This window comes from Mauremys mutica, chromosome 2, assembly GCF_020497125.1.
Source record: "Mauremys mutica isolate MM-2020 ecotype Southern chromosome 2, ASM2049712v1, whole genome shotgun sequence".
Taxonomy (NCBI): domain Eukaryota; kingdom Metazoa; phylum Chordata; order Testudines; family Geoemydidae; genus Mauremys; species Mauremys mutica.
Genome location: NC_059073.1, coordinates 50,316,048 through 50,338,142, shown reverse-complemented (window position 1 = coordinate 50,338,142; position 22,095 = coordinate 50,316,048). Strand labels below are relative to the sequence as shown.

The window sequence follows — 22,095 nt, the reverse complement described above, 5'->3', positions numbered from 1 at the left end:
CTGAATTAATCTTTCTTAAACATGGAAGATCAGAATTTCACACAGTATTCCAGTTGAGATTTCACCAGTGCCTTGTATAATGGTAATAACACTTTCCTGTCTCTACTAAAAATATCTTGGCTGATGCATCCTAGGATTGCATTAGTCTTTTTCACTGCCACATCACATTGGTGGCTCGTAGTCATTCTGTAATTGACCAATACACCTAGGTCATTCTCCTTCTCTGTTGCGTCCAACTGATATGTCTCCAGCTTATAGTAAAAATTCATGTATTTAAGGACTAACAACAAGAGCTTTCACTTTGCACTATTACATTTAATCCCATTTCTATTACTCCTGTTTTCAAGGTCCTCCAAGTCATCTTATATGATATTTTGGTCCTCCTCTATATGAGTAATACCTCCCAACATTGTAATTTCATTATCACACTTCTGCTTTTTTGTGCCAAGGTTGCTAATGAAAATGTTAAATTAGATTGACCACAAGACAGATCCCTGAGGAACTTCACCAGTTATCTCCTTCCAGCCTGACATTTCGCTTTTCAGTATGACTCATTGTAGTCTCCTCTTTAACAAAGTCTTTACCCACATTTCGATTCTCATATTAATCCCCATCTTCTCCATTTTAATTTCCCATGTGGAACTGTATCAGATGCCTTACTAAAATCCAGGTAGATTAGATCTACTGCATTTCCTTTGTCTAGAAAATGAGTTATCGTCTCAAAAAAGGAAAAAAGGCAGGTTGGTCTGGCACAATCTACTTTTTATAAAACCATGTTGTATTTTTATCCCAATTATTGTTTACCTCTATGTCCTTAACTACTTTCTCTCTCAAAATTTGTTCCAAGACCTTGCATTTATTGAGGTCAAACTAACAGGCCTGTAGTTTCCTGGATCACTTGGTTGTCATGGCTTATGGCAAGTTGTATCTTTGATTCCCTTATTCTCTGTGGGCACCCTAATCCAAGTGACAGGTCTGTACTTTCAGGCTTTAATCCTGCAACTCACACCACTTTTAGGCTGGGTCCCCAGGTCACAGCACCCATGTTCATCAACTGTATCCTTGGCAGGTCCACTTGGGTTTTGGCTCCTGCTTTGACTTATCTCCAGGAAGTGACAGAACACCTTGTTGAAAACAAAGTGTGATTTATTTATATGGACACAACAAAGGCAGAGGGAAAAAATTCAAACAGAAGATAATATGCATGTAGATCTTACCTAAACTTTTAGCCTTTCCTTGCAATTTAGATAACTCCCGTCCCAGTAATCCCCCAGCATTAGAGAGTGCAGCCTCCACCCCTCTCTGACCCTTCAGTTACTGTGGTTTCCGCCGTCCATCCCTCCCTCCACCCCCAAGTTCACTGGTAGTCTTTTATCCATTTCAAAGGCCTTGTGTTTGTTGTGGAGCAACACAACCTGGTTAGTTGGGCTTATGCTTCTTCCTAGGTGGGACAGAGGCAGACTTCCAGCAATGGATTCAGTGTACTGTCCATCTGAGCTCCAGCATTTGGCGCTGTCTGCAGCCATTGTCTGGGTTCCTGCAGACCAAAGCTAAGGGCATGTCTGTACTTACAGTGCTGCAGCAGTGCAGCTGCACCCTGCACCGCTGTAGCACTGATTGGAGCGCTCCCGTGTAGGGACTCTGCCTCCCCGTGAGGCAGTAGCTGCGTTGACAGGAGAAGCCTTCTCATCGATACAGTGCTGTCTACAACAGGGAGATAGGTCAATATAACTACGTCGTTCAGGGATATGGAGCGATGTAGTTTATACCAACATAAGTTTGTAGAGTAGACCAGTGCTAACAAAGACTGATTTAGCGTTACTTTTTAGCCAGCATCAAACTAACCACCAAACTCACTGGGAGAAAGAAAGAAAGAAAGATGAATCATAAAATTAATGCAGATCTCTCATATTCTTCACAGTGGTGATGGATGTTAGCAAAATGGATAGACAGATTTGGCAATGCAGTTCTAATGGGAATGCTCCATTGAGATCAGCAATTAACAGGCTGAGTTGGTTAATTAAGTATTTTGGGATACTGCCAAGCAGGAAATTATTATTTGGGATACTGCCAAGCAGTGACACAAGGATCATATATCTTCATATGTCCTGTACACTGTCTTCAAGCTACAATGTTAGTGCCCTAGTTTGCACCACCTCTATTCTATACAGTGAAATGTAGAAATCTGGTCTACTTTACTCAGCTAAAATTGGTGACTTTCCAAATTGTGTATTAAAGTGACTTTTTGTAGCCAGAGAGCATGACCTTTGGCAAACTTGCAGGGATCAGTTCCCATGTATAAGAGATTTTTTTTCCAAACCAAGATCCATGTGCGATTTCTAGCTGCTATTCTAGTACTTTCATCAATGATGTCCATAAGTTTGTAATGCTATTGTTGTCCAGAAGACTAGATACAAATGGCATTCTTGTTACTAGCCACATGTTCTTCCTGTATCAGAATTGGTCGAGTACATAATGGAACAGAGTGTGCTGCATCTGAGGATGATACCTCCCACAGACTATTTGCTAGTTATAAAGTTGAGACCAACAGACAAACTCTGACTTCAGTCTGTGATCTGTCTATAGAGTTAAAGACCCCACCAAGCACCCCTTTCTTGCCTTTGAAAATTACAGGACAGCAGTAAAATTCCTCTTAAAATGCTGACTGCCTTTTAGCTGTAACCACAGTTGAGCATAAGGGAAACTACAGGCTGGTTTTCAAGTGTGCTGCACCACAGGTTTTTTTAAAATATGAAAACAGTTTAGAAGCTCAGTCTAAAATTGAACTTGTACTGCATAAAGACAGCTCTTACCATCTAGTGGATGTAAGAGAAGCTCTAAAAATGTGCCTCTGCACAGTTAATTCATCTAGCAAGCTCTTCTATCTCATCAAATGTTTCTGCTTAATGTTGGAACTCGTAGGTTCTATACCTGGTTCTGGCACTGAGTCTGTGGCATTTAGCAAATTAAATAATCCAAAATTTTCAAAGTGGTCCCTTTTTTGGGGGTTTCAATTTTTGCTGCCCATTTTCAGAGTATTGAACACTCTCAGCATCTGTTGACTTCAGCTGCATTATGGGTGAATGCCTCTGAGAATCAAGACCTGTATGTCTCAACTTGTGCCATCCAAAATTAGTGGCCACTGTTGAAAATGTGAATCTTAACATCTGTACCTTGCGTTATTTATTTGTAAAATGAGACTATTTACCTACTAAAATAGGAGTTGTGTGGCTTGCCTGATGCTTTCAAAACACTTCCGAGTTATGTCCTATCTTTTCATCCAAGGAGCTCCAAGTACTTCTATTTTTAAATAAATATTTCACATCTACCCTTTCTAGGTATGTTGTGAATAATACTAGTGAAGTATATAGTATCTGAACACAGAATAAATGTTTCTTTCTTTTATCTACCTAGATTACAGCAGAAGAAGTAAAGGATAATAGAGTGGTCTTATTCGAAATAGAAGCAAGGAAACTAGACAATAAGGTACTTAATTGCTGTATTTGTAATAACAAAGCATTAAAATAATGATGCTCTTATAAATAAGTAATGATGGGATTCTTTGCCAGAGAAATTTAAGTCTACTAAGATACTGCTTACAGTAGAACACAGAACATTTGTGAATTAACATATATACTTGTTCAAGGGGGGTAGCTCAGTGGTTTGAGCATTGGCCTGCTAAACCCAGGGTTATGAGTTCAATCCTTGAGGGGGCCACTTAGGTATCTGGGGCAAAATCTGTACTTGGTCCTGCTAATGAAGGCAGGGGGCTGGACTCAATGACCTTTCAGTTCTGAGATAGGTACATCTTCTTTTATTATATTAGCCCATTTGTTTATAAGCCACCCCCCACCCCACCCCCCAAGATGGTTAGGTAAAAATAGCAAAAACTGTATGACCCTTTCATAAGCCAACCCTATATTTCAGGGGTTGGCAAACTTTGGCTCCTGGCCTGTTAGGGTAAGCCGATAGTGGGCCTGAACATTTTGTTTATCTGGAGGAGTCACAAGAACAGAGCCCCTCAGTTCCCAGTGTCTGTGGTTTGCCGTTCCCAGCCAATGGGAGCTGCGGGAAGTGGCTGGGAACGGAAAACCGAGGCCACAGGGAGCCAAGGGGCTCCATGCCTACAGACTCTCCAGGTAAACAAAACAACAACGTATTAGATATTCAATTCAATGATTCCATAGAGGCTAAAATCATCAGTTTGGTGTAGACCCGTTTATAAGCTGACCCTCGCTCTTTGATGCATCACTTTTTTTACCAAAAATATTCAGCTTATGAACAAGTATGTATGTACACTGAAGTTTTTAGAATGACTCTTTCACCGTTTCTAAAGTGAGATAGGTATATTGCCCAAAATATTCTTTGAACAAGACTTAACTCTGTTCATATAAATTACTCACAGATTTGTATCTTCAGTGTGAATGCTTTTGCATTAGTGTGAATGCTATTGCAATTTAATTTTGTTTACTTACTAAATAACTGTAAAAAGTACACTTTCAAGATAGCACTATAAAGTATATGTTGGAGTGGACAAATCCATTATAATAAGGAAACCACTTCAGGGCTGGTGTTAGAATCTCTAAACACTTTAATTGCTCTGTGAAATTCTAAAATAGATGTTAAAAATAGGTGTGGTAGGGAAGAAATGCTTCTATTTTACATTTCTATAATGCTCTAATTAGGCAGCTTTGAATTCAGGTCCTGCCCTTCATACACCTAGTAGCCCCATTGTCCTGAAATGGAACTGTCTGGCAGTATTTACAGAGCCCAAAATCTCACCTTACACTTAAAAATATTTCTAGTCTACTTATAGCTATATAATTCTTTGGCTTGCTGATATAAACGATCCTGTTTTAAAAAGTAGTAATGAGAATGATACCTGAAAAATGATTTGTATTTTTCATCAGAAAGATGTTTAATAGTTTTTAGGGAAATCTTTTGTTTACCTTCCGTTTATCTGACTATGTATATTAATTAGTGTTTGATAACATTCATACCATGTGTTAACTGCCTATTTTTTAAATTCAGGATTTTTTTGGAAAGTCAGACCCTTTTTTGGAGTTCCACAAGCAGACCTCAGAAGGGAACTGGGTGATGGTTCACAGAACTGAGGTAGGGGAGGTTGTTCACAAAAAATTAGAGTTTTATTGAGTTAATCTGACTTTAAATGTATAACATAGCACTAAAGATACAGCACCTTCAGAGCAGAAGAGGTGATCTTGTGGTTAAGGCACTGGACTGGGGCTCAGGAGACCTGAGTTTTCCCAACTCTGTTTGGTTTTTTTCTGTGTGACCTTGAAAGTCATTAAATGTCTCTGGCACTCAAATGTGGATAATAAAATGTGGATAATACTGCTTTTTTTTCTTACTCTTGTCCATTTAGATTGTAAACCCTTTGGGCAGAGATTGTTTAAATGTATGTAATGTCTAGCATAATGTTCTAGTTTTGGTAGGAACATATAGATGCTATTATAATATTACTGTTAATATTGGAGAATGCCAACTTCAGCTAGGTCTGATATTTACTACTTAAAATAAGTGTGTAACTTATGACTGAACACTTATAGAAGAGCCGGAGGCCCTAATCAGTATTTAAATAATGAACAAATTTAGAGGAAGGCACAGTCCCCTTATAGCACTAAGATTTTTTTTTTTTTTTGCTTGATAGACATGAGGAGGTTATAAAGGGGCCTTTGCTGACTTGCACTATGCCTCCCCCCCTTCCCCCCTTAACCATTGAATCTCTGGAGAAAATACTTCTGGAAATGGTGTTTCAGTATAAACATTTGGTGGAGTGAAATGTAACTTCTGGAAATGATAATTTTACCCCCAGTGTCTTGCTTCTACTGGTAAGATGTGGGAGTACATAGCAAAATGCTGCATATGCTTTGGGTCTTCCTGTACAGAGGTACTGGAATGTTGCATCCTCTCCAGTTTGGGATTTAAATGGTATGATAGATTAAATTTCCCTTTTGGGAAATTTTGACCTAGCAGTGAGCAGCAGCATCCAACTTCCTCCATGGTGTTGGTGTTAAACAAAATTTTTTTCTGTTCTGATGATCCAGCCATTGGGGCTCTTGTTGTTATATCCTTGTCATGTGTACATTTATTTTTGTGATTGCCTCACTGGTCAACACTTTCCATATTTGTAATAGTTATGGAATAAAAACAGGGCGACACTGATAGTCCCTCTGCATCTTGCCTTGCTAACAATATTATTTTATCAAATCTTTTTTGGCAGGTTATAAAAAACAACTTGAATCCTGTCTGGAAGCCCTTTAAAATATCCCTCAATTCTCTGTGTTACAGTGATATGGATAAAACAATCAAGGTAATATTTAAATAGATACATTAAGGACAAATGCAATATATCAAAGAAACAGTTGGCAAAGATAATGAATAATCATTTAACTGGTTTATCCTCTTAGTTTTAAGTTACATTCAAAATAAAGGTTTTTATTATAAGTAACAGAAAACAGGGATGATGATAATGATGACCTGATAAGTTTGTGTTACAGTATCTCCTAAATTTTTTTGTCAAATTGACTTCCAGAGTTAGGGAAGATGGTTAACCTAGAGTAAATGTGTATTTCCCTCTTCAATTTTTCATTTGAATTAGTGTTAACACAACATCAGTTCTCAGACTTGTTAAAAGTGTAGGCTGTCTGCTTGCACGTTTACAGTTGGTTAGAATCCTTTTGGCTGTTGCTTTTTCTTGCTCCCCTGCATATGACTGTCTGTCACCTGGTGCCTTATACATGTTTCACACTTGTTTAATTCCCTTTCTTTCCTGGATGTGTCACAGCCATCAGGTCCTCTTCTCAGCCTGCTCAACTGGACTTTGTTGACCAGTTGCTTCATTATTTCCTCCATTGCTTAGATATTACCTACACAATAATCCCAGTTCCTGCTAGCCTGAGGAGTAGAGTGAATGTTCATGGGGATCCCCATGAATAAAGCACAGTAGCAAAGCATTAGCATTGAGTTGCTGGATCTACCCAGACAAAACCTTCTGATGCCAAGCTGTTTTGAACATTAACTGATTTGTGTATAGAGCTAGTATTTGAAATATTCTAAATTTGGAATCATCTAGTCAGGAGGACATTTTACGAATGTAATTCTTTCACTACCAAATAGTTAGTACTGTTTCCCTTCCTCACACTGCTAGCTCCCAAAGCAGAGGCATTGTGACAACATGGGCAGCATATTTCAAGAAAATGGATGTCTGCTGCCATTGAGATCCTTCCCTGCCTTTAGTCATTGGTCCATAAAGGAGCATAAAAATCTATTAGCTTCAGCTCTGGGTTCCATTGTCAGATGAGTGAATTCAAATGAACCTGCCTTATCTTAGGCACCACTTTTGGATTTGATGTTTGAAGAGAAGATGAATGCAGGGTTGCCTGCCTGCGTTGTCCTAACCGATGGTTTGTGAGGGGTTTGTGAGGGGTAAGGGGGTAAGCCTGACCCCCTTAGTCCTCATCACCCAAAAGTTCTCAGTTTTTTTGACACCCTGCATCAAATGACAGGTGGAAACTTGAGAACTAGTGATGGAAAAGCAAAGGCTGAAAGACAGAAGGCGAAACGCAACAAATTTCTTCAAGCCTATGCTCAGGCTTACAGCCGGTCAGAAATTTTCTGTTACATGCTTTTTTTTTTCTGATGGAAATTGCTTTTATGTAGAAATTGAAATGCTTCAGAAGTTTTTATTTCAATATTAATTCTTGCAGGGAGAATATTCTGAAACAAAAAATCTATTTTGGAAAAATTTTTAAACTGTTTTTGAATTTAATTTTATTTTATGGGTTTTTCATTTTTATTTGTTTTTACATTATTACTGATCTGTTATGAAATAAAGTATATCATGCAGTAATACCATTGGCATGTCATGAAATAATGTAAAAATAAAAAAATTAATTCAGAAACTGAAATGTATGTTTGTTTTTTGTTCCAACTTGGAACAAAAACAAGTATCAGTTTCCTTCAAAACAAAAAAAATTCCAAGCTACAGAAGCCATCATGCTGGTTGAATTACAAAGCAAGAGACGCTTCCTAAACATGTAATGCTAGAAGGAACCTCAAGAGATCATCTAGTCCATTTTCCCCCTGTCCCCATGCTGAGGCAGATTTAAGTATACCTGGACCATGCCTGTCAGGTGTTTTGTCTAACCAGTTCTTTAAAACCTACAATTATGAGGATTTCATAACTTTCCTAAAAGCGGCAAAGAATCCTATTCACCCACGAAAGCTCATGCTGCAAAACGTCTGTTAGTCTATAAGGTGCCACAGGATTCTTTGCTGCTTTTACAGATCCAGACTAACACGGCTACCCCTCTGATACATAACTTGCCTAGGTAACCTATTCCATAACTTAACTACCCATGTACCGTATTTTCCGGCGTATAAGGCGATGGGGTGTATAAGATGACCCCCTAATTTTACAGTTAAAACATAGGTTTTGGCCTATACTCGCCCTATAAGACGACCCCCCCTTCCGAGGGGGGGAGCCCAGAGCCTTTTAAATCCCAGCCGCCCGCTGTTTATACCCGGCGTATAAGACGATCCCCGATTTTTGGGGGTTGTTTTTAATATAGAAAGTCATCTTATATGCCGGAATATACGGTAATTAGAAAGTTTTTCCTAATATCTAATCTAAATCTCCCTTGCTGCAAAGTAACCCAAAGAGTTCTTGTCCTACCCTCCGTGAACATGGAGAACAATTGATCACCATTCTCTTTGCAACAGCCTCTTACATATTTGAGGACTCATCATGTCCCCCATTTTTATTCTCTCCTTTTTATAAAAAAAAAAAAAAAGTAAACATGCTCAGTTCCTTCAACCTTTCCTCATGGGCCATGTTTTCTAAATATCTTTCTCTTTTTGTTGCTGTCCTCTGGACTCTCTCCAATTTGTCCACATCTTACTTAAAGTGCAATGCTCAAAACTGGGCGCAGTACTGCAGCTGAGGCCTCACTAGTACTGAACCAGTTACCTCCCAGATCTACATATGACATTCCTGCTAATGTATCTCAGAATGACATTTGCCTTTTTCATGATAGCATCACATTGTTGACTCGTACTGAATTTGTGATTCTCTACATCAGGGGTCCCCAACCTTTTCAGGACCAGGGACCGGTCGGGAGCGCTCGTCCCGCGCCTCAGCTGGACCGCCCGCAGGCGTGCCTGCGGGAGGTCCACCGGCTCCGGTTGAGCTGCCGCAGGCATGACTGCGGACGGTTCGCTGGTCGCGCGGCTCAGCTGGACCGCCCGCAGGCACGCCTGCGGCAGCTCAACCAGAGCCGGTGGACCACCCGCAGGCGTGCCAGCGGGCGGTCCAGCTGCGCCGCGCGACCAGCGAACCGTCCGCAGTCATGCCTGCGGGAGGTCCACCGGAGCCCCGAGAGCAGCGGACCTCCCGCAGGCATGACTGCGGAGGGAGCGCTCGTCCCGCGGCTCGGGTAGACCTCCCGCAGGCACGCCTGCGGGACGTCCACTGGGTCGGTTCGCGGCCCAGTTTGTAAGAGGCGGGCCGTGGACCGGGGGTTGGGGACCCCTGCTCTACATCACCCCCAGATCCTTTTCAGTGCTAGAACCACTTAGCTAGTTTTCCCCATTTTGTATTTGTGCATATGATTTTTTTTTCCCTCCTAAGCATATACTTTAAACTTGTCTTTGTTGAATTTCATCTTGTTGATTTCAGCTTCAACTGAAGCTGCCAAATCCAGGGTGGTAAACCAATTCATCGATCCTCAGGGTCTACAGCAATGGTTAAATCACGTTAAACCCTTGAATGGATAGTCTCATTAGGAAGTAAAGTGGCCTTATTGTGAAGGAATGCATTTTAAATTCATGCTTTCATTTAATTCAGTTTAACTTTCCTGAGTGTTTCTGGGTAAACATGCATTCAAAGTGGCAGTTGAAGTATAGTATGGCATTCACAAAATCAAAATGGAATTCATAAATTGACACAGACATATTCCCCAATCTGTCACAGCAATGTGTACATTTAGACAAAATCCTACCAAAACAAGATACACCATAGCACTTATTCCCATCCTGGGGAGAGGATGCAAGAGAATAAATCACATGCGACAGACATTAGGTGCATTGCTTAATGCACAACTGGGACATACAGTACTTAGCTACTATGGGTATAAACCTGCACAGAATAAAACAGTGATAAAGCAGAATAATTATTTATTTATTTATTTATAATAAGCCCAGAATCTGACAACCAGAGGGGGGGAAAAGGAAAGAGCTAGTGGTAGCTCTTCTCCACATGTCATGGATGCATTTTTTCATTTCCATTTAATGGCCCCACTAAAACTGTAGTTCCTTGACCAAATAAATCCTTTAAGGTAGGGTTGTTTTCAGCTCAGCACTATCCAAAATGTGTGTAGGTGTATAATAAAACCTGCTGTGAAGTTTCTGATCTCAGTTACATGGGTGTATATTCAGAGCAATTTGGTTTCCATGGAGTTGCTCCAGATTTACAAAAATAAAACAGGATAGATTCTAATCTCTGCAGCATTTTATTTTGAAATTGTAGTTTATGGATTTTAAATTACTTTCAGATGAGACAGTAAAATTGTGGTAATGTTGTTTTGAAGAAGAATTAAACAATGCTTTAACACTTTTATACACACAGTGGCATGCATAACAGGCTATCTTATTATAGTAAGTAAAAATGACTTTTTTAGCTTTCCTCAGTATGAATGCCTCTCCACACACTGAGTCGCTCAGTTTGTGTATTCAGCAGTAATGCACAAACCAACTTGCTACACTATCTCATTAATTTATTTCTAAATTGTGTGTGTGTGTTGCAGTGAGTCAGTGATATCTTTCTGTACCACAAATGTGAGCCTCTCTCATTTGGAACTAGCATGCCTGAATTCATCAGCTCTGAGGAGGGAAGAGGGGAAACATGGACAATGTTTGTGTTGCTACAGGGAGCCACCAAGATTGTTGCATGAGCAGTCAACCTTCTGATTTCAAAAGAAACATCAGGCTAGATGTATTTAATATATCAAACTCCCAGAAATGTTTTCTGTCTTTTAAAAAAAAAAAAAGACAATTATGATAACCCTGGAACAAGCTGCTATTACCATTGAATGAAAAAATATCTTCAGTATTAAGGATTCCACCAATTGCTTGAGTAGGTGAACATCTGATTGGCTCAACATAAGAGAGCCTAAAGAATCTGCATCACATCTGCCTGTGTATGAAATTTGTTTCTCCATCTGTGATACTGTTGTTGCTTGTATGCACAATGAATTGGTGTTCAATGCATGTGCATGTATTACGTATTTTATTACAGTGGTAGCCAAAACATATCTAGGAGCTGTGCCAACAGAAGGTGGCACAGTCTCTGCACTGTAGAGCTTGCAATCTAAAAGGCAGTAATGTAGAAATATGAAATGTGTTATCCAATGTGTTATGCAGGCAGTTGTTTTCTCTCGAAGCCCAAGGTTTTATTAGGTAGTTAATTTTTTTTTTTTGTTCGGTCAGTAATGAAATGTTAAAGAAAACATAACGTTAATGTGCTAGTGTACAGTATAATACTTTTTGTCTTAATGGGGAGTAGGAACGAAGGGCATGGAGAACAGCAGTATGGCTTAGATTGAATCTGTTTAGGAAAATTTTTGTCCAGGGTCTGTATATTTATCCTAAATAATGAAAAGGTGCTTCAATGGAAATTTTGGAACTAGGAAGCTGTTATTTTAGTAAGTTGTCTTACCTATAATCAGAGCAAAAAATCATTCATAGACAGAGGTGGTTAGTGCAATGTCAGTTTAAATATACAAACTTAATTCAGAATTATAATTAGGACATTCTGGAGAACATTCATAGCCTGTTCATTTTTATTACTTTTTTTTTATGTATGTAAGCAGGTTCTTCACAAAAGTTAAAATAACAGCTCTATTTTTCCACTGGGCTAAATAACTGACAGTCTGCCATCCCACCCTGTTAATCAAAAAGAATAACCCGAGAAAGGAAAGGCATTAAGGTTAAAGTTGAATTGATTTGATCAGTAAAGTCTTACCACTGAGCTATAAATACAGGTAAAGAGGGATTTTAGCCAACATAGTATTTCTGAGGAAGTTATGGATTTACAGATAAAGACTGCTGGTCTTGAGAGAACTCTCAAGTCTAGCTGCTATTATCAGCAGTGAAAGGTACTGAACTCTGTCTCTGAGCCTCTCTATGGATCAGTAATGCAGTCTACTTGCTTTTGCTCTTCTGCTAACCACCCAGAGCCTGACCTTGAAGTACTGACTATCCACATCTCCCACTGAAATCAATAAGAGTTGAATGTCAGTATCTCTGAAAATCAGGTCTCCGTTCTATAATGGCAGAAGGGTGCACACACTAGGCACCATGGAGTGACTTTTCCTAAAAATGATCAGAATAAAATAGTAGCATTAGCCCTAACTAATCATATTGGACCTGATCCTGTAAAATGCTGAACTCTTGATGCTCATTGACTTCTGTGGAAGATGAGGATGCTCAGCAGCTTGGAGGATTTGGTCCAGTAGGAGGTGAGACTCACTTACCTTTCTGCAGTTGGTAAAGCCTAGCCTTAGACACTTGTATGTGTGCCCCACTAATTTAAATCTATGGCACGGGGCAAACATCTGCCCCGCTTGAAATCCTAACAGGGAAAAAAGGCAGGTTTTTTTTATACATGGTTATAGAAGTGTCATTGCAACATCACTTCAGTAGAGCATTGGCTATTGCTAATCCTGGATAATGCTTCATTTTAGGTAGAGTGCTATGATTATGACAGTGATGGGTCTCATGATCTCATTGGGAGTTTTCTAACCACAATGTCAAAACTGAAGGAAGCGTCTCGATCCTCACCGGTAAGTCCAAAGCCTCTAGGTTTCTTGAGCATTTTTATGAAATTGCTTTATTCGTTTTGAGCAAAGACTACAAAGTATCTTTGTGAATATTTAACTGCCTTATGGCAGTCCCTGTAGCATCAATTCAGTTCAGATTGAGTTGGCATTTCCATTATAAATCCACTTTTACAGTCTTTAATATCTTCGTTGTTTTTTGTAACGGCATGTGTCTGAAAATCAAAATTGTCGGGCCAAATTAATTTCACCAATCCCTAATCATCAAAATGCAGATTACAATCTGCCATCACTGCTGTTAAAAGGCCAAAGCCTGAATTATTGTTTTCATATTTTACTTTATCCTTAATTTTCAGGTTTGGTTCTTGCTCACTTTAGTAAGTAATTGAATAAATCTGAAATAAGACTATAAGATTTAGCTACTAGTGCACAGAAATCAACCTAGTGTTTTCATTTGTTTGGCTCTTTATTTCCTTTCTTAAAAAAACTCAAACCACACTATCCCATATATTTTGCTATGAAACGTTAACAGTGCTGTAAACCTTGTAACATGGCAGGTTGCATCCTCATAAATTTCATTTAAAGGCCACTCAGCTACCTTAGCTTAGAATCTCTTTATTTTTATTGACTTGTGTCCCAAGCAATATTCTACCATATTTTTCTTTAATTGCACATAAGTTGAAAAATAGTTCAGTGATCAGGTACACTGCATGCAGGTATCGAACCTAAAAGCATCCTGAAGTATTGTATGTGTACTGAACTCTTCAAAGCTACTAATTATAAATATTTAACTTCTAATGTGTTTATATTTTATAATCACGGCTCCTGCCATGTTGCTCCCCCAATAGTTGTTTCTGAAGACTTCCCGAAACTGAGCAGAGGACAATCTAACACTTCCTTTTACAGGACTGGTAAATATTTTCAGCAAGTGATTTGCTCATAAGTAATCTGCTTCCAGGCGATTTCTAGTGCTTTTTCTCATCTTGCTAGATTCTCGGAAGCAGGCTGGCATTTATACAGCTTTTCCCCACAAGCAAAGTAGTGTGCATCTTGCTATAGTAATTAAACTACACAAACAAATACTGAAGGGCAAGGATGAAACTGTTTAGTCCACTCTTTTGCTATAGCATATGAAGATTTTTCTGTTTCGTAAGTTAATTATTTAAATAAAATATGGTACCATTTTACTGAACCAATTATTGCATTAGGGCCAAAACTGAAAAAAAAAACTGAAGCATACTTCTGCGTGGCTTTTTTTAAGTGCGCCCACGCTCTCTGTAAGATCCTAATCCTGTGAGATAGTGAGCTCCCTTTTGTGCCACCGAAGCACACTGTATAATTGATTTGATGTGAATCAAAATGCTCCATCCTAATCTGTCCTCTGATAACCTAGGCTGCTATCTTCTGCTTTTTAAAAAAATGTGTGATGTTAAGATGTAATCTGCATATGCTTCTTTTGAAAATGCTTCAAGAAAGCTCTTCCTTACGTGTATTTTCTTGACCACACATTGGCTGTATGCAGTCAAAGAGAGCCATCCGTGTGCCAGAATGAGACTGGCGGAGAATTAAAGCTACAAAACAACACCGAGGAAATACTGAGCTCCAGAAATCTCTTGCTTAAAAAGAACTGGGACTCAATCCTGCAAAACTTTACTTAGTGGCTCCACTAGGACCATGTCTGACATTAAGCATTTCCTGTGTGAATAAAGCTGGGTGGTAGGTCCTGTAAGGTGGAATTTAGTAAGACCCCAATTCTCATCTTAGGGTATGGCTACACTGGCGAGTTGCAGCGCTGGAAAGCCTCCACCAGCGCTGCAATTAGTAAGTGGTCACACCTGCAGGGCACTTCCAGCGCTGCAACTCCCTGGCTGCAGCGCTGGCCGTACACCTCACTCAGCATGGGGAATAAGGATTCCAGCGCTGGTGCTGCAGTGCTGGTCATCAAGTGTGGCCACACACCAGCGCTGTGATTGGCCTCCAGGGTATAAGGATGTATCCCAGAATGCTTTTATAAATTACTCTTTGTTTTGTTATGCAGCCTCTTTGTTTTGTTGTGAACTCCGGAGCTATCAACGTTGATACGTTGATCCCGGAGCTGTTTATCTACAAACACAGCTCCTGTTTGCTGTGATCAATCTGTGAACAATCAAATGAGATAATGAGGCAGGCAGGGAGTGAGTGTTTGCTTGACAGAAACAGCAGGGGCAGAGGGGAGAAAGGGAGTCGTGTTGGCTGGAGGCTGTTTGCAGTTAAGAGTTAAGGGTAAGGGATCGGGAACATGTTCTGATTTTTCAAGTCAGGAAGCTAACACACAGTGTTGGCTCCAAAAATCCACTCTCTCTCTCTTCCCCCCCCCCCCGCTCCCTGTCACACTACGCCCCACCCCACCCCACCCCCCTCTTTTGAAAAGCACCGTTGCTGCCACTTGAATGCTGGGATAGCTGCCCATAATGCATCACTCCCAACAGCGCTGCAAATACTGCAAATGTGGCCACACACCAGCGCTGGTAGCTGTGAGTGTGGCCACACACCAGCGCTGGCCCTGCACAGCTGGACGACCAGTGCTGCAACTACCAGCGCTGCAGATTTGTAAGTGTAGCCATACCCTTAGTTATGCCCATGTTAATCCTGGAATGATTTCAATGAAGTCATTGTATTTACTTGATCTTAACACCAGTGTAACTGAAAAGAATCTGGTCTTAAATAAGATGCAGACTGTGCTCCACAAATTAAGAAAAGGCTGAGAGAATTCTCTGGCGAGAGCCTGCTTGATTGGGATGGTGGTGGAAGGACATGCTGATGAAAATTATAAGATTTAACAAAAATCCACATGGTGGTTGGAGTTAATACATTTTCACAGACGACTTCTTTTTAATTTTAAGACAGAGTTAAATATGGAAAATTTAATCAGGAAATTACCTGGCTGTTTAGATTAGCCTCTGTGATAAAGTACCACAATTTGTTTCAGTTCTAATTATATCTTACCGTTATGTTCTATCCATGCTGTAAACCACCAACAAACAGGAAATAATCTAATAGAATAAAATATTGCAATATTTAATGTCTTGTTGCATTACAGAAACTGTTTGCAGATTGTTACCCTCAACATATCTCCACTGATTCCAGTGGAGGGAATATTTTTTATGTGCCTAATCCTGAATGGGACTGAGCTCCCCTTTTTCTCACTGGGGAAGCTTAGGGGGCTTAGCATTTTGAAGGATTTGGAGCTCAGGTGTTTCCTGACTGACTTGAGAATGTACAAGAGGCTTGTTTTTGCAAAGATTTTTTTTTTTAACTCAACCACTTGTTGGGTTTAACCTCACTGGTTGAATGAAAACATTGTCCTGTGGCTTAGGAAGCAATGGAGCCCCAAACGACTTAAGAAATCAGTTTGAACGCTTAACGTATGGAAGAAACACACACTTATGACCAGTGCTATTGAATACCCGACTCGGTGTTTGCTAGATACAAGTAAAGAATGAGGACTAGCTGGCTGAAATCCAATTTCCATAAAATGGAAGCGATGTTGGGAAGACGGAAGCATCAGTGAGCTGCTTTATAGGAGAGTGTGTGCTCCTGCCATTTGTTACTGGAGCTTGCAGTCTTGGGTTACTGTTGAATCCTCAGCTGCTTTTGAGCAACCCTGTAGCAGAAGAGAACTCGGTGGCTCTTTCATCTGTTTGGCAAGGAAGATGCAACCATTCTTCTCAGATGCTGCTACCATGTTCCATGCCCCTCTTGCCTTCAAAATAGTTGCAATGTGCTTTACTTCGGGCTATGCCTTAATCCAGCCTAGTACCTGACAATGGTCCAGAACTTTTGAATTCACTCCCTCCCTGTGATCCCCAAGAGCTGCACAAAGCCTTTCTCTTCCGAAGCTTTATGGGAGAGAAGGTACAAAGAGGGCTGATACTTGTGCCTGCCCTGTAGGGTTTTTCTTTTCTAGTTCTGAGGAGGATGGGTTTGCTTTTGTTTTACAGCCAATGACTGCACTTTCAATGTAAAGCAAAGGTATTTAAAGCTCTGGATAGATATTACTTAAATGTTTTGCATAAATTGTACTGATTGTAATCTTGTTTTTTCCATTCCCTTAGGCTGAATTTGAATGCGTCAATGAGAAGAAGAGACAAAAGAAGAAAAGCTACAAAAATTCTGGTGTCGTGAGTGTGAAACACTGTGAGGTCGGTACTCAAGGTTTTTATTTTTTAACTCTATTGAGTTTTCTTTATTTACAAATGTCCAGGTACAACATCTCTGATCTAACATGCCTCAACCACCCCAAGTGTAAGTAACAGTAAAATGTATGAAAACTGCAGAAAGATTTGAGTCTATAAGATGATAGTATTGCTTTGAATGTTGTAGAAGCAGTACCGGGACAAAGTAAAATATTATTGCTTTACATAGACTCAGAATACAGTTAATATTACTACTGTATTTTTCTATAGAGAGTTTGACTTAGTTTTCTATACAGGAGATTGCAAGCAAGTGAAAGTTACTGTTTTATACAAGATCTTTTGGTTTAGAAATAGACATTTTAAATATCAAACCTCCATAACCTTATTTTCAGCAGGATGATCTTACTAGTTAAGTAAAGGAATTCCTCATCTAGTATCATCTTAAGGTGGGAAGTGGGGGTGTTCAGGTCCTAAATAATAAAACAGCCTTCTGAAATTCTATTTGCATGTATCATGGAATGATGAGGGAAGTGGTGATTTGCATTGTCTTAAACACAAAAAGCACTAAACTTCCTAGCAATTAATTAATAGGTACCATAGTATCGATTTCCTTACTAGCTGAACACTAGTTAATGTAAGAAATATTTCCCTGATATGAATTTTCTCCATGTACCCAGATCCTGTTTAAATGTAGTTATAAGGGGCCCAGTACTGGCACGCAGAGTGCATAGTACCTTATTTATTGAATACTCTCAGTGAAATCTAGAAGCACTACTTGTGGAGTAAAGTTACTGCTTTATATCAGTATGGGAAGCAAAACTAGGCCTTCAGGAAATTAAGAAGTTGCGTCAGTCTTTTGGGTTTTGCTGAAACCAATGTGTTTCCTTTTAGATTATAGTGGAATGCACATTCCTTGATTACATCATGGGAGGATGTCAGCTGAATTTCACTGTAAGTACTTTATGTGTACAAAATTGCTTTATTTTTCAGCGTAAGCTGTAATGTGTTATGGATTTTCTTAATCGCATGTTTATTTTTGTAGCAGATGAAGCGTAAGCCCATATTTCCAGAGGCCCTCTGGCCTGTTTCGTTAACGGTTACCTGGAAAGTTCTGAAATATGATAGACTCCTAACATCAGACATGAGTTCTGAATCTTCAGATGTGCCCAGTCAGTGCTGGATATAACTGTGTTGCTTGGGTTTGTCTTACACCATCTCATCACAAATGTAGTTTGCTTGGCAGCCATTAAGCTGATCTAATCTGGGAATGTCTGTAGTTCTGTTCACTCCTAACACATCCATTACACCTGGAGGTGGTCACGTAGAGCTTGTTGTGGTAGGTCTACATCTGCCAAGGATTTCCCCATGCCAGAATAATCTTCAGCTGCCTATATAGGATGGCTTCAAGGCCCCTATGCACAGTCTGAGCAACATACATAGGCCTTAACATGGGATCAGACCCTTAAATGGTTTAATTCACAAAACTGGTACGACACAGACAGTAGCAATGTAAGCTCTTTGCACCCTGGCAATGTTCCTCAGCCCTCACCCAGAGAAGATCAGTGTCTGGCTGGTCTTTCAGCAAGGGTATCTGTGAATTTTTAACTGTTGTGGTATTCCTTGAGTAGCTTCCACTTGGAAGGAGGCTGAGACCATTTCACAACCATGGAGAAGATGGTGAATGCTTTCATTTAAGACCTATATAAGACAGCAGCTGATAGGCGGAAAGCCAACCAGTCCCCATGAGGAACCACAGCTTCATGATGTTTGAGTAGGGTACATTCCTTAAACAAGGTTCTAATGTTCAATAATATGGTATAAATATGGCAGCTGACAAATGATTACATGTACCAGTTCTTATTTTTTTTGTCAGTTTAATTTTGCCTGAGATTAGGAACCCAGTTTCCCCTCACTGCTAACTGATACAAATGCTACATTTGACAGGTGGGGATAGATTTTACTGGCTCCAATGGAGACCCTCGCTCACCAGACTCTCTACATTTCATCAGCCCTAATGGGGTTAATGAATACCTGACAGCCATTTGGTCTGTAGGAATGGTCATTCAGGACTATGATGCGTAAGTTTTAACTTATCTCATTTTCAAATGTGTGTTGTAGAATCTGGGCGTGTAAGTATTGCAGACCCCCCTAAACAGCTCATAATAGAAGCTGTAGAGCTGAAAGTACTGGAAATAAAAGAGCATGAATAAAAATCCTTTCATATTTTCTCTTCCATTTTATCCTCTCCTCTTTGAATGAACTCTCACCCTTTGCCCAGGGCGACTGGGGAGAAAGGGTACAGTCTATTTTGGCTTGTGTGTAGCTACATTCCACGTGACTCTGCATAAGGTGGTCAAGGCATACTACAGGTACCTGAGTGACATTTTCTCTAAGTGGATGGAGGTGCAAATCTGTCAATTTAGCTATCTCTGAGATTCCTTGGCAGAGCCAGGAAGTGGCAGTGCAGATATTATCTGCTTAAATACCAACAGTGTGTTCAGGATACGCGGGAAGGGGTAGCTCAGTGATTTGAGCATTGGCCTGCTAAACCTAGGGTTGTGAGTTCAATCCTTGAGGGGCACCATTTAGGCAACTGGGGTAAAAATCTGTCTGGGGATTGGTCCTGCTTTGAGCAGGGGGTTGGACTAGATGACCTCCTGAGGTCCCTTCCAACTCTGATTCTGTGACACAGATATGAAGACAGTCTGTTCTCCATGGAGCTTACAGTCTGGGATGCAGTTGAGCGGTCACACTGGGAGACCCAGAGAACAAGTGTAGGGGTTTATGGTTTGTTTTTAATCTTGAATCTCTCTTCTAACGTGACATGGAGGATTTTCATGAGTACAGTTTGTGGGCATCATGGAAAGTCAGTATTAATGATAGAAGGAATTTGAATGATGAGATGGGGGCCTAGGACTGGGAGATGTGTCCAATAGTAACTCCTCGTTGATCTAGGATGATATTCCCTTGAGAGGGCCCAGAATTCACCAAACTTAGTACAATCCGTTCCTCAGTCAGTATCTTACCCTTAGGGGCATTCTACGCCAAAAAATTAAAAATTCTGCACACAATTTTAAAATTCTGCAAATTTTATTTGTGAAATAAATGTGGGAGCTCCAGCATGGCATTGGTGAGCACAGGCCAGTGGCTGCACAGAAGTTGGAGATTACTCTGCAGATTCCTCCTCCTCTCCCTTCTCCCCTCCTCCTCCCTTCCGCCCTCCCCCCCCCCCCCCGACATGGACTCAGCAGTGAGGCTGCACCCAACCCTGACACACACCAGGACCCTGCCCTGCCATGCCAAGTGCACCAGGTGTGGGCAAGCAGGCTCAGCTGAGCGGGATCCAAGTGTAGAGGGGCTTAGTGTGGGGGATCCTAGTGTGGGTTGAGAGAATTCTGTGGGAGCAATCTGGGTGTGGATGGCTCAGTGGGGGATCCAGGTGCCAAAGGAATCTGGATGCACAGGGGCTTGTTGGGGAGGTTATGGGTGCAGCAGGCTCTGCAGGGGGGTCCAGGTGAAGGTGGTTGGGGCTCAGCGGGGGGGTAGGGTTCTGGGTGTGTGGGAGATAGAGCTTGGTAGGGGGGTCTGGGTGTGGAGGGTCGGGAGCGGGGTCCAGATGCTGGAGGAGTGGAGCTCAGTGGGGTGGGGATCCAGGTGCAGCTGTTCGGGGCTCAGTGGGGTGGGTGGATGCAGTGCAGCGGAAGAGGAAGTCCTGTCCTCCCCAGCCGAGCTGGGACTAGCAGCTCAGCCCAGCACAAGGTGGGAGCCACCAGCCGAGTCTTTCCTAGTCCCATCCCCTGCCCCACAGTGATTTACCTCTGTGACGGCTGCCCTGGCACCCAAAACATACTGCTGGGGACGGTCGCATGACTGCTCTTATGGCTTCCCTTTACTTCCCTGTCAGAAAGTCATTTTTCTGCAGGGAAGCAAAGAAATCTGTGGGGGACATGAAGTCTGCATATGTGCAGTGGTGCAGAATTCCCCCCAGGAGCAGTATCTCCAAACTCAATGGTCTGCGCACTTGATAGTCTGTGGTAGGTAGTAGCTGCTACGGTTTTCATGGCTCAGATTATCTCATGACAAATGCTAAACAAAAGCCAGCAGAGCATTTGCAGCCATAACACATTTTCATAGTAAGATTTTTAAATGCTAATTTCCTAGGTGCCCTGCTGACTTGGACATTAAAGAAATTCTCCCTGCTGACCTGATTTGGCCTTTACACAGGGGAAATTTCCACTTAACTCTGCCTGTTGATTTCTAATAAACAGCTTTAAAATTATGACTAGGATTAGTTAAATTGTTTTGAATTGTGAACAGAGTCTAAAGGGAAACAACTACTTCATTTGCTCTTAAATTGCTTTTTCAGAGATAAAATGTTTCCAGCCTTTGGATTTGGTGCACAGATTCCACCTTCCTTTCAGGTAACCAAATGTGTAAATTTGCTTCCTAATCTAAAACAACTTACTCAATGATGACATGTGCATGTGTAAAACCTGAACATCTCTTCCATGTATTGACAGGTATCTCATGAGTTTCCGTTAAACTTTAACCCATCAAATCCATTCTGCACTGGTAAGTCTTAGAAAGTATCAAGAGTCTTGTTTCTGCTAGGTACTGCTTAACCGCCTCATGGTAGTATGTTTAATCTGGCACCATTAATACAACAGCAGTAAAGGTTGTGGCAGTAGATGTTAATTTGTATAGAAAAGTCTCTGATTAGAAGAAATGTGTGACCTATTCAGAATATGGTCTTCAAAATCCGTGAAGAGATGGGAAGGAAGGAGATGCTCTTTGCTAATCAGAGCATTTGTGAGGCTTCTGATTAAGCAGGCTGGCTTAGTTAAATAGACAAGGAACTTCAATCAGTAACCAGGCTAGAATTTCCTGCTACATATCCTTACTTGTGTGAAGTAGCCTTTGGTTCTTTTTCTTCTTTGAAATTTCACAGCACACCTACCTTGGGGTAGCAGCAGTGTAGGCTTCTCCCATACCAGTAGGCCAAGGTACCTCATTGCTGGTGTGGAGGGGACCGCCCCTAGGAGTGAGAAGGTGGTTCATTCTCT

General features: G+C 40.8%; 1 protein-coding gene across 3 annotated transcripts in view; it reads left to right on the top strand.

Moving 5' to 3' along the window:
* The window catches only part of CPNE3 (copine 3), a 75,016-nt gene that overhangs the window by 44,848 nt on the left and 8,073 nt on the right, over positions 1-22,095 (top strand). For all 3 annotated transcript variants that reach the window (XM_045004497.1, XM_045004496.1, XM_045004498.1), the window contains 9 exons: positions 3,415-3,486; positions 5,032-5,115; positions 6,245-6,334; positions 12,765-12,863; positions 16,952-17,038; positions 17,924-17,983; positions 18,977-19,110; positions 21,399-21,453; positions 21,553-21,604. In XM_045004497.1, coding sequence (XP_044860432.1) covers positions 3,415-3,486; positions 5,032-5,115; positions 6,245-6,334; positions 12,765-12,863; positions 16,952-17,038; positions 17,924-17,983; positions 18,977-19,110; positions 21,399-21,453; positions 21,553-21,604 — 733 coding nt within the window. The remainder of the gene's footprint in view (positions 1-3,414; positions 3,487-5,031; positions 5,116-6,244; positions 6,335-12,764; positions 12,864-16,951; positions 17,039-17,923; positions 17,984-18,976; positions 19,111-21,398; positions 21,454-21,552; positions 21,605-22,095) is intronic.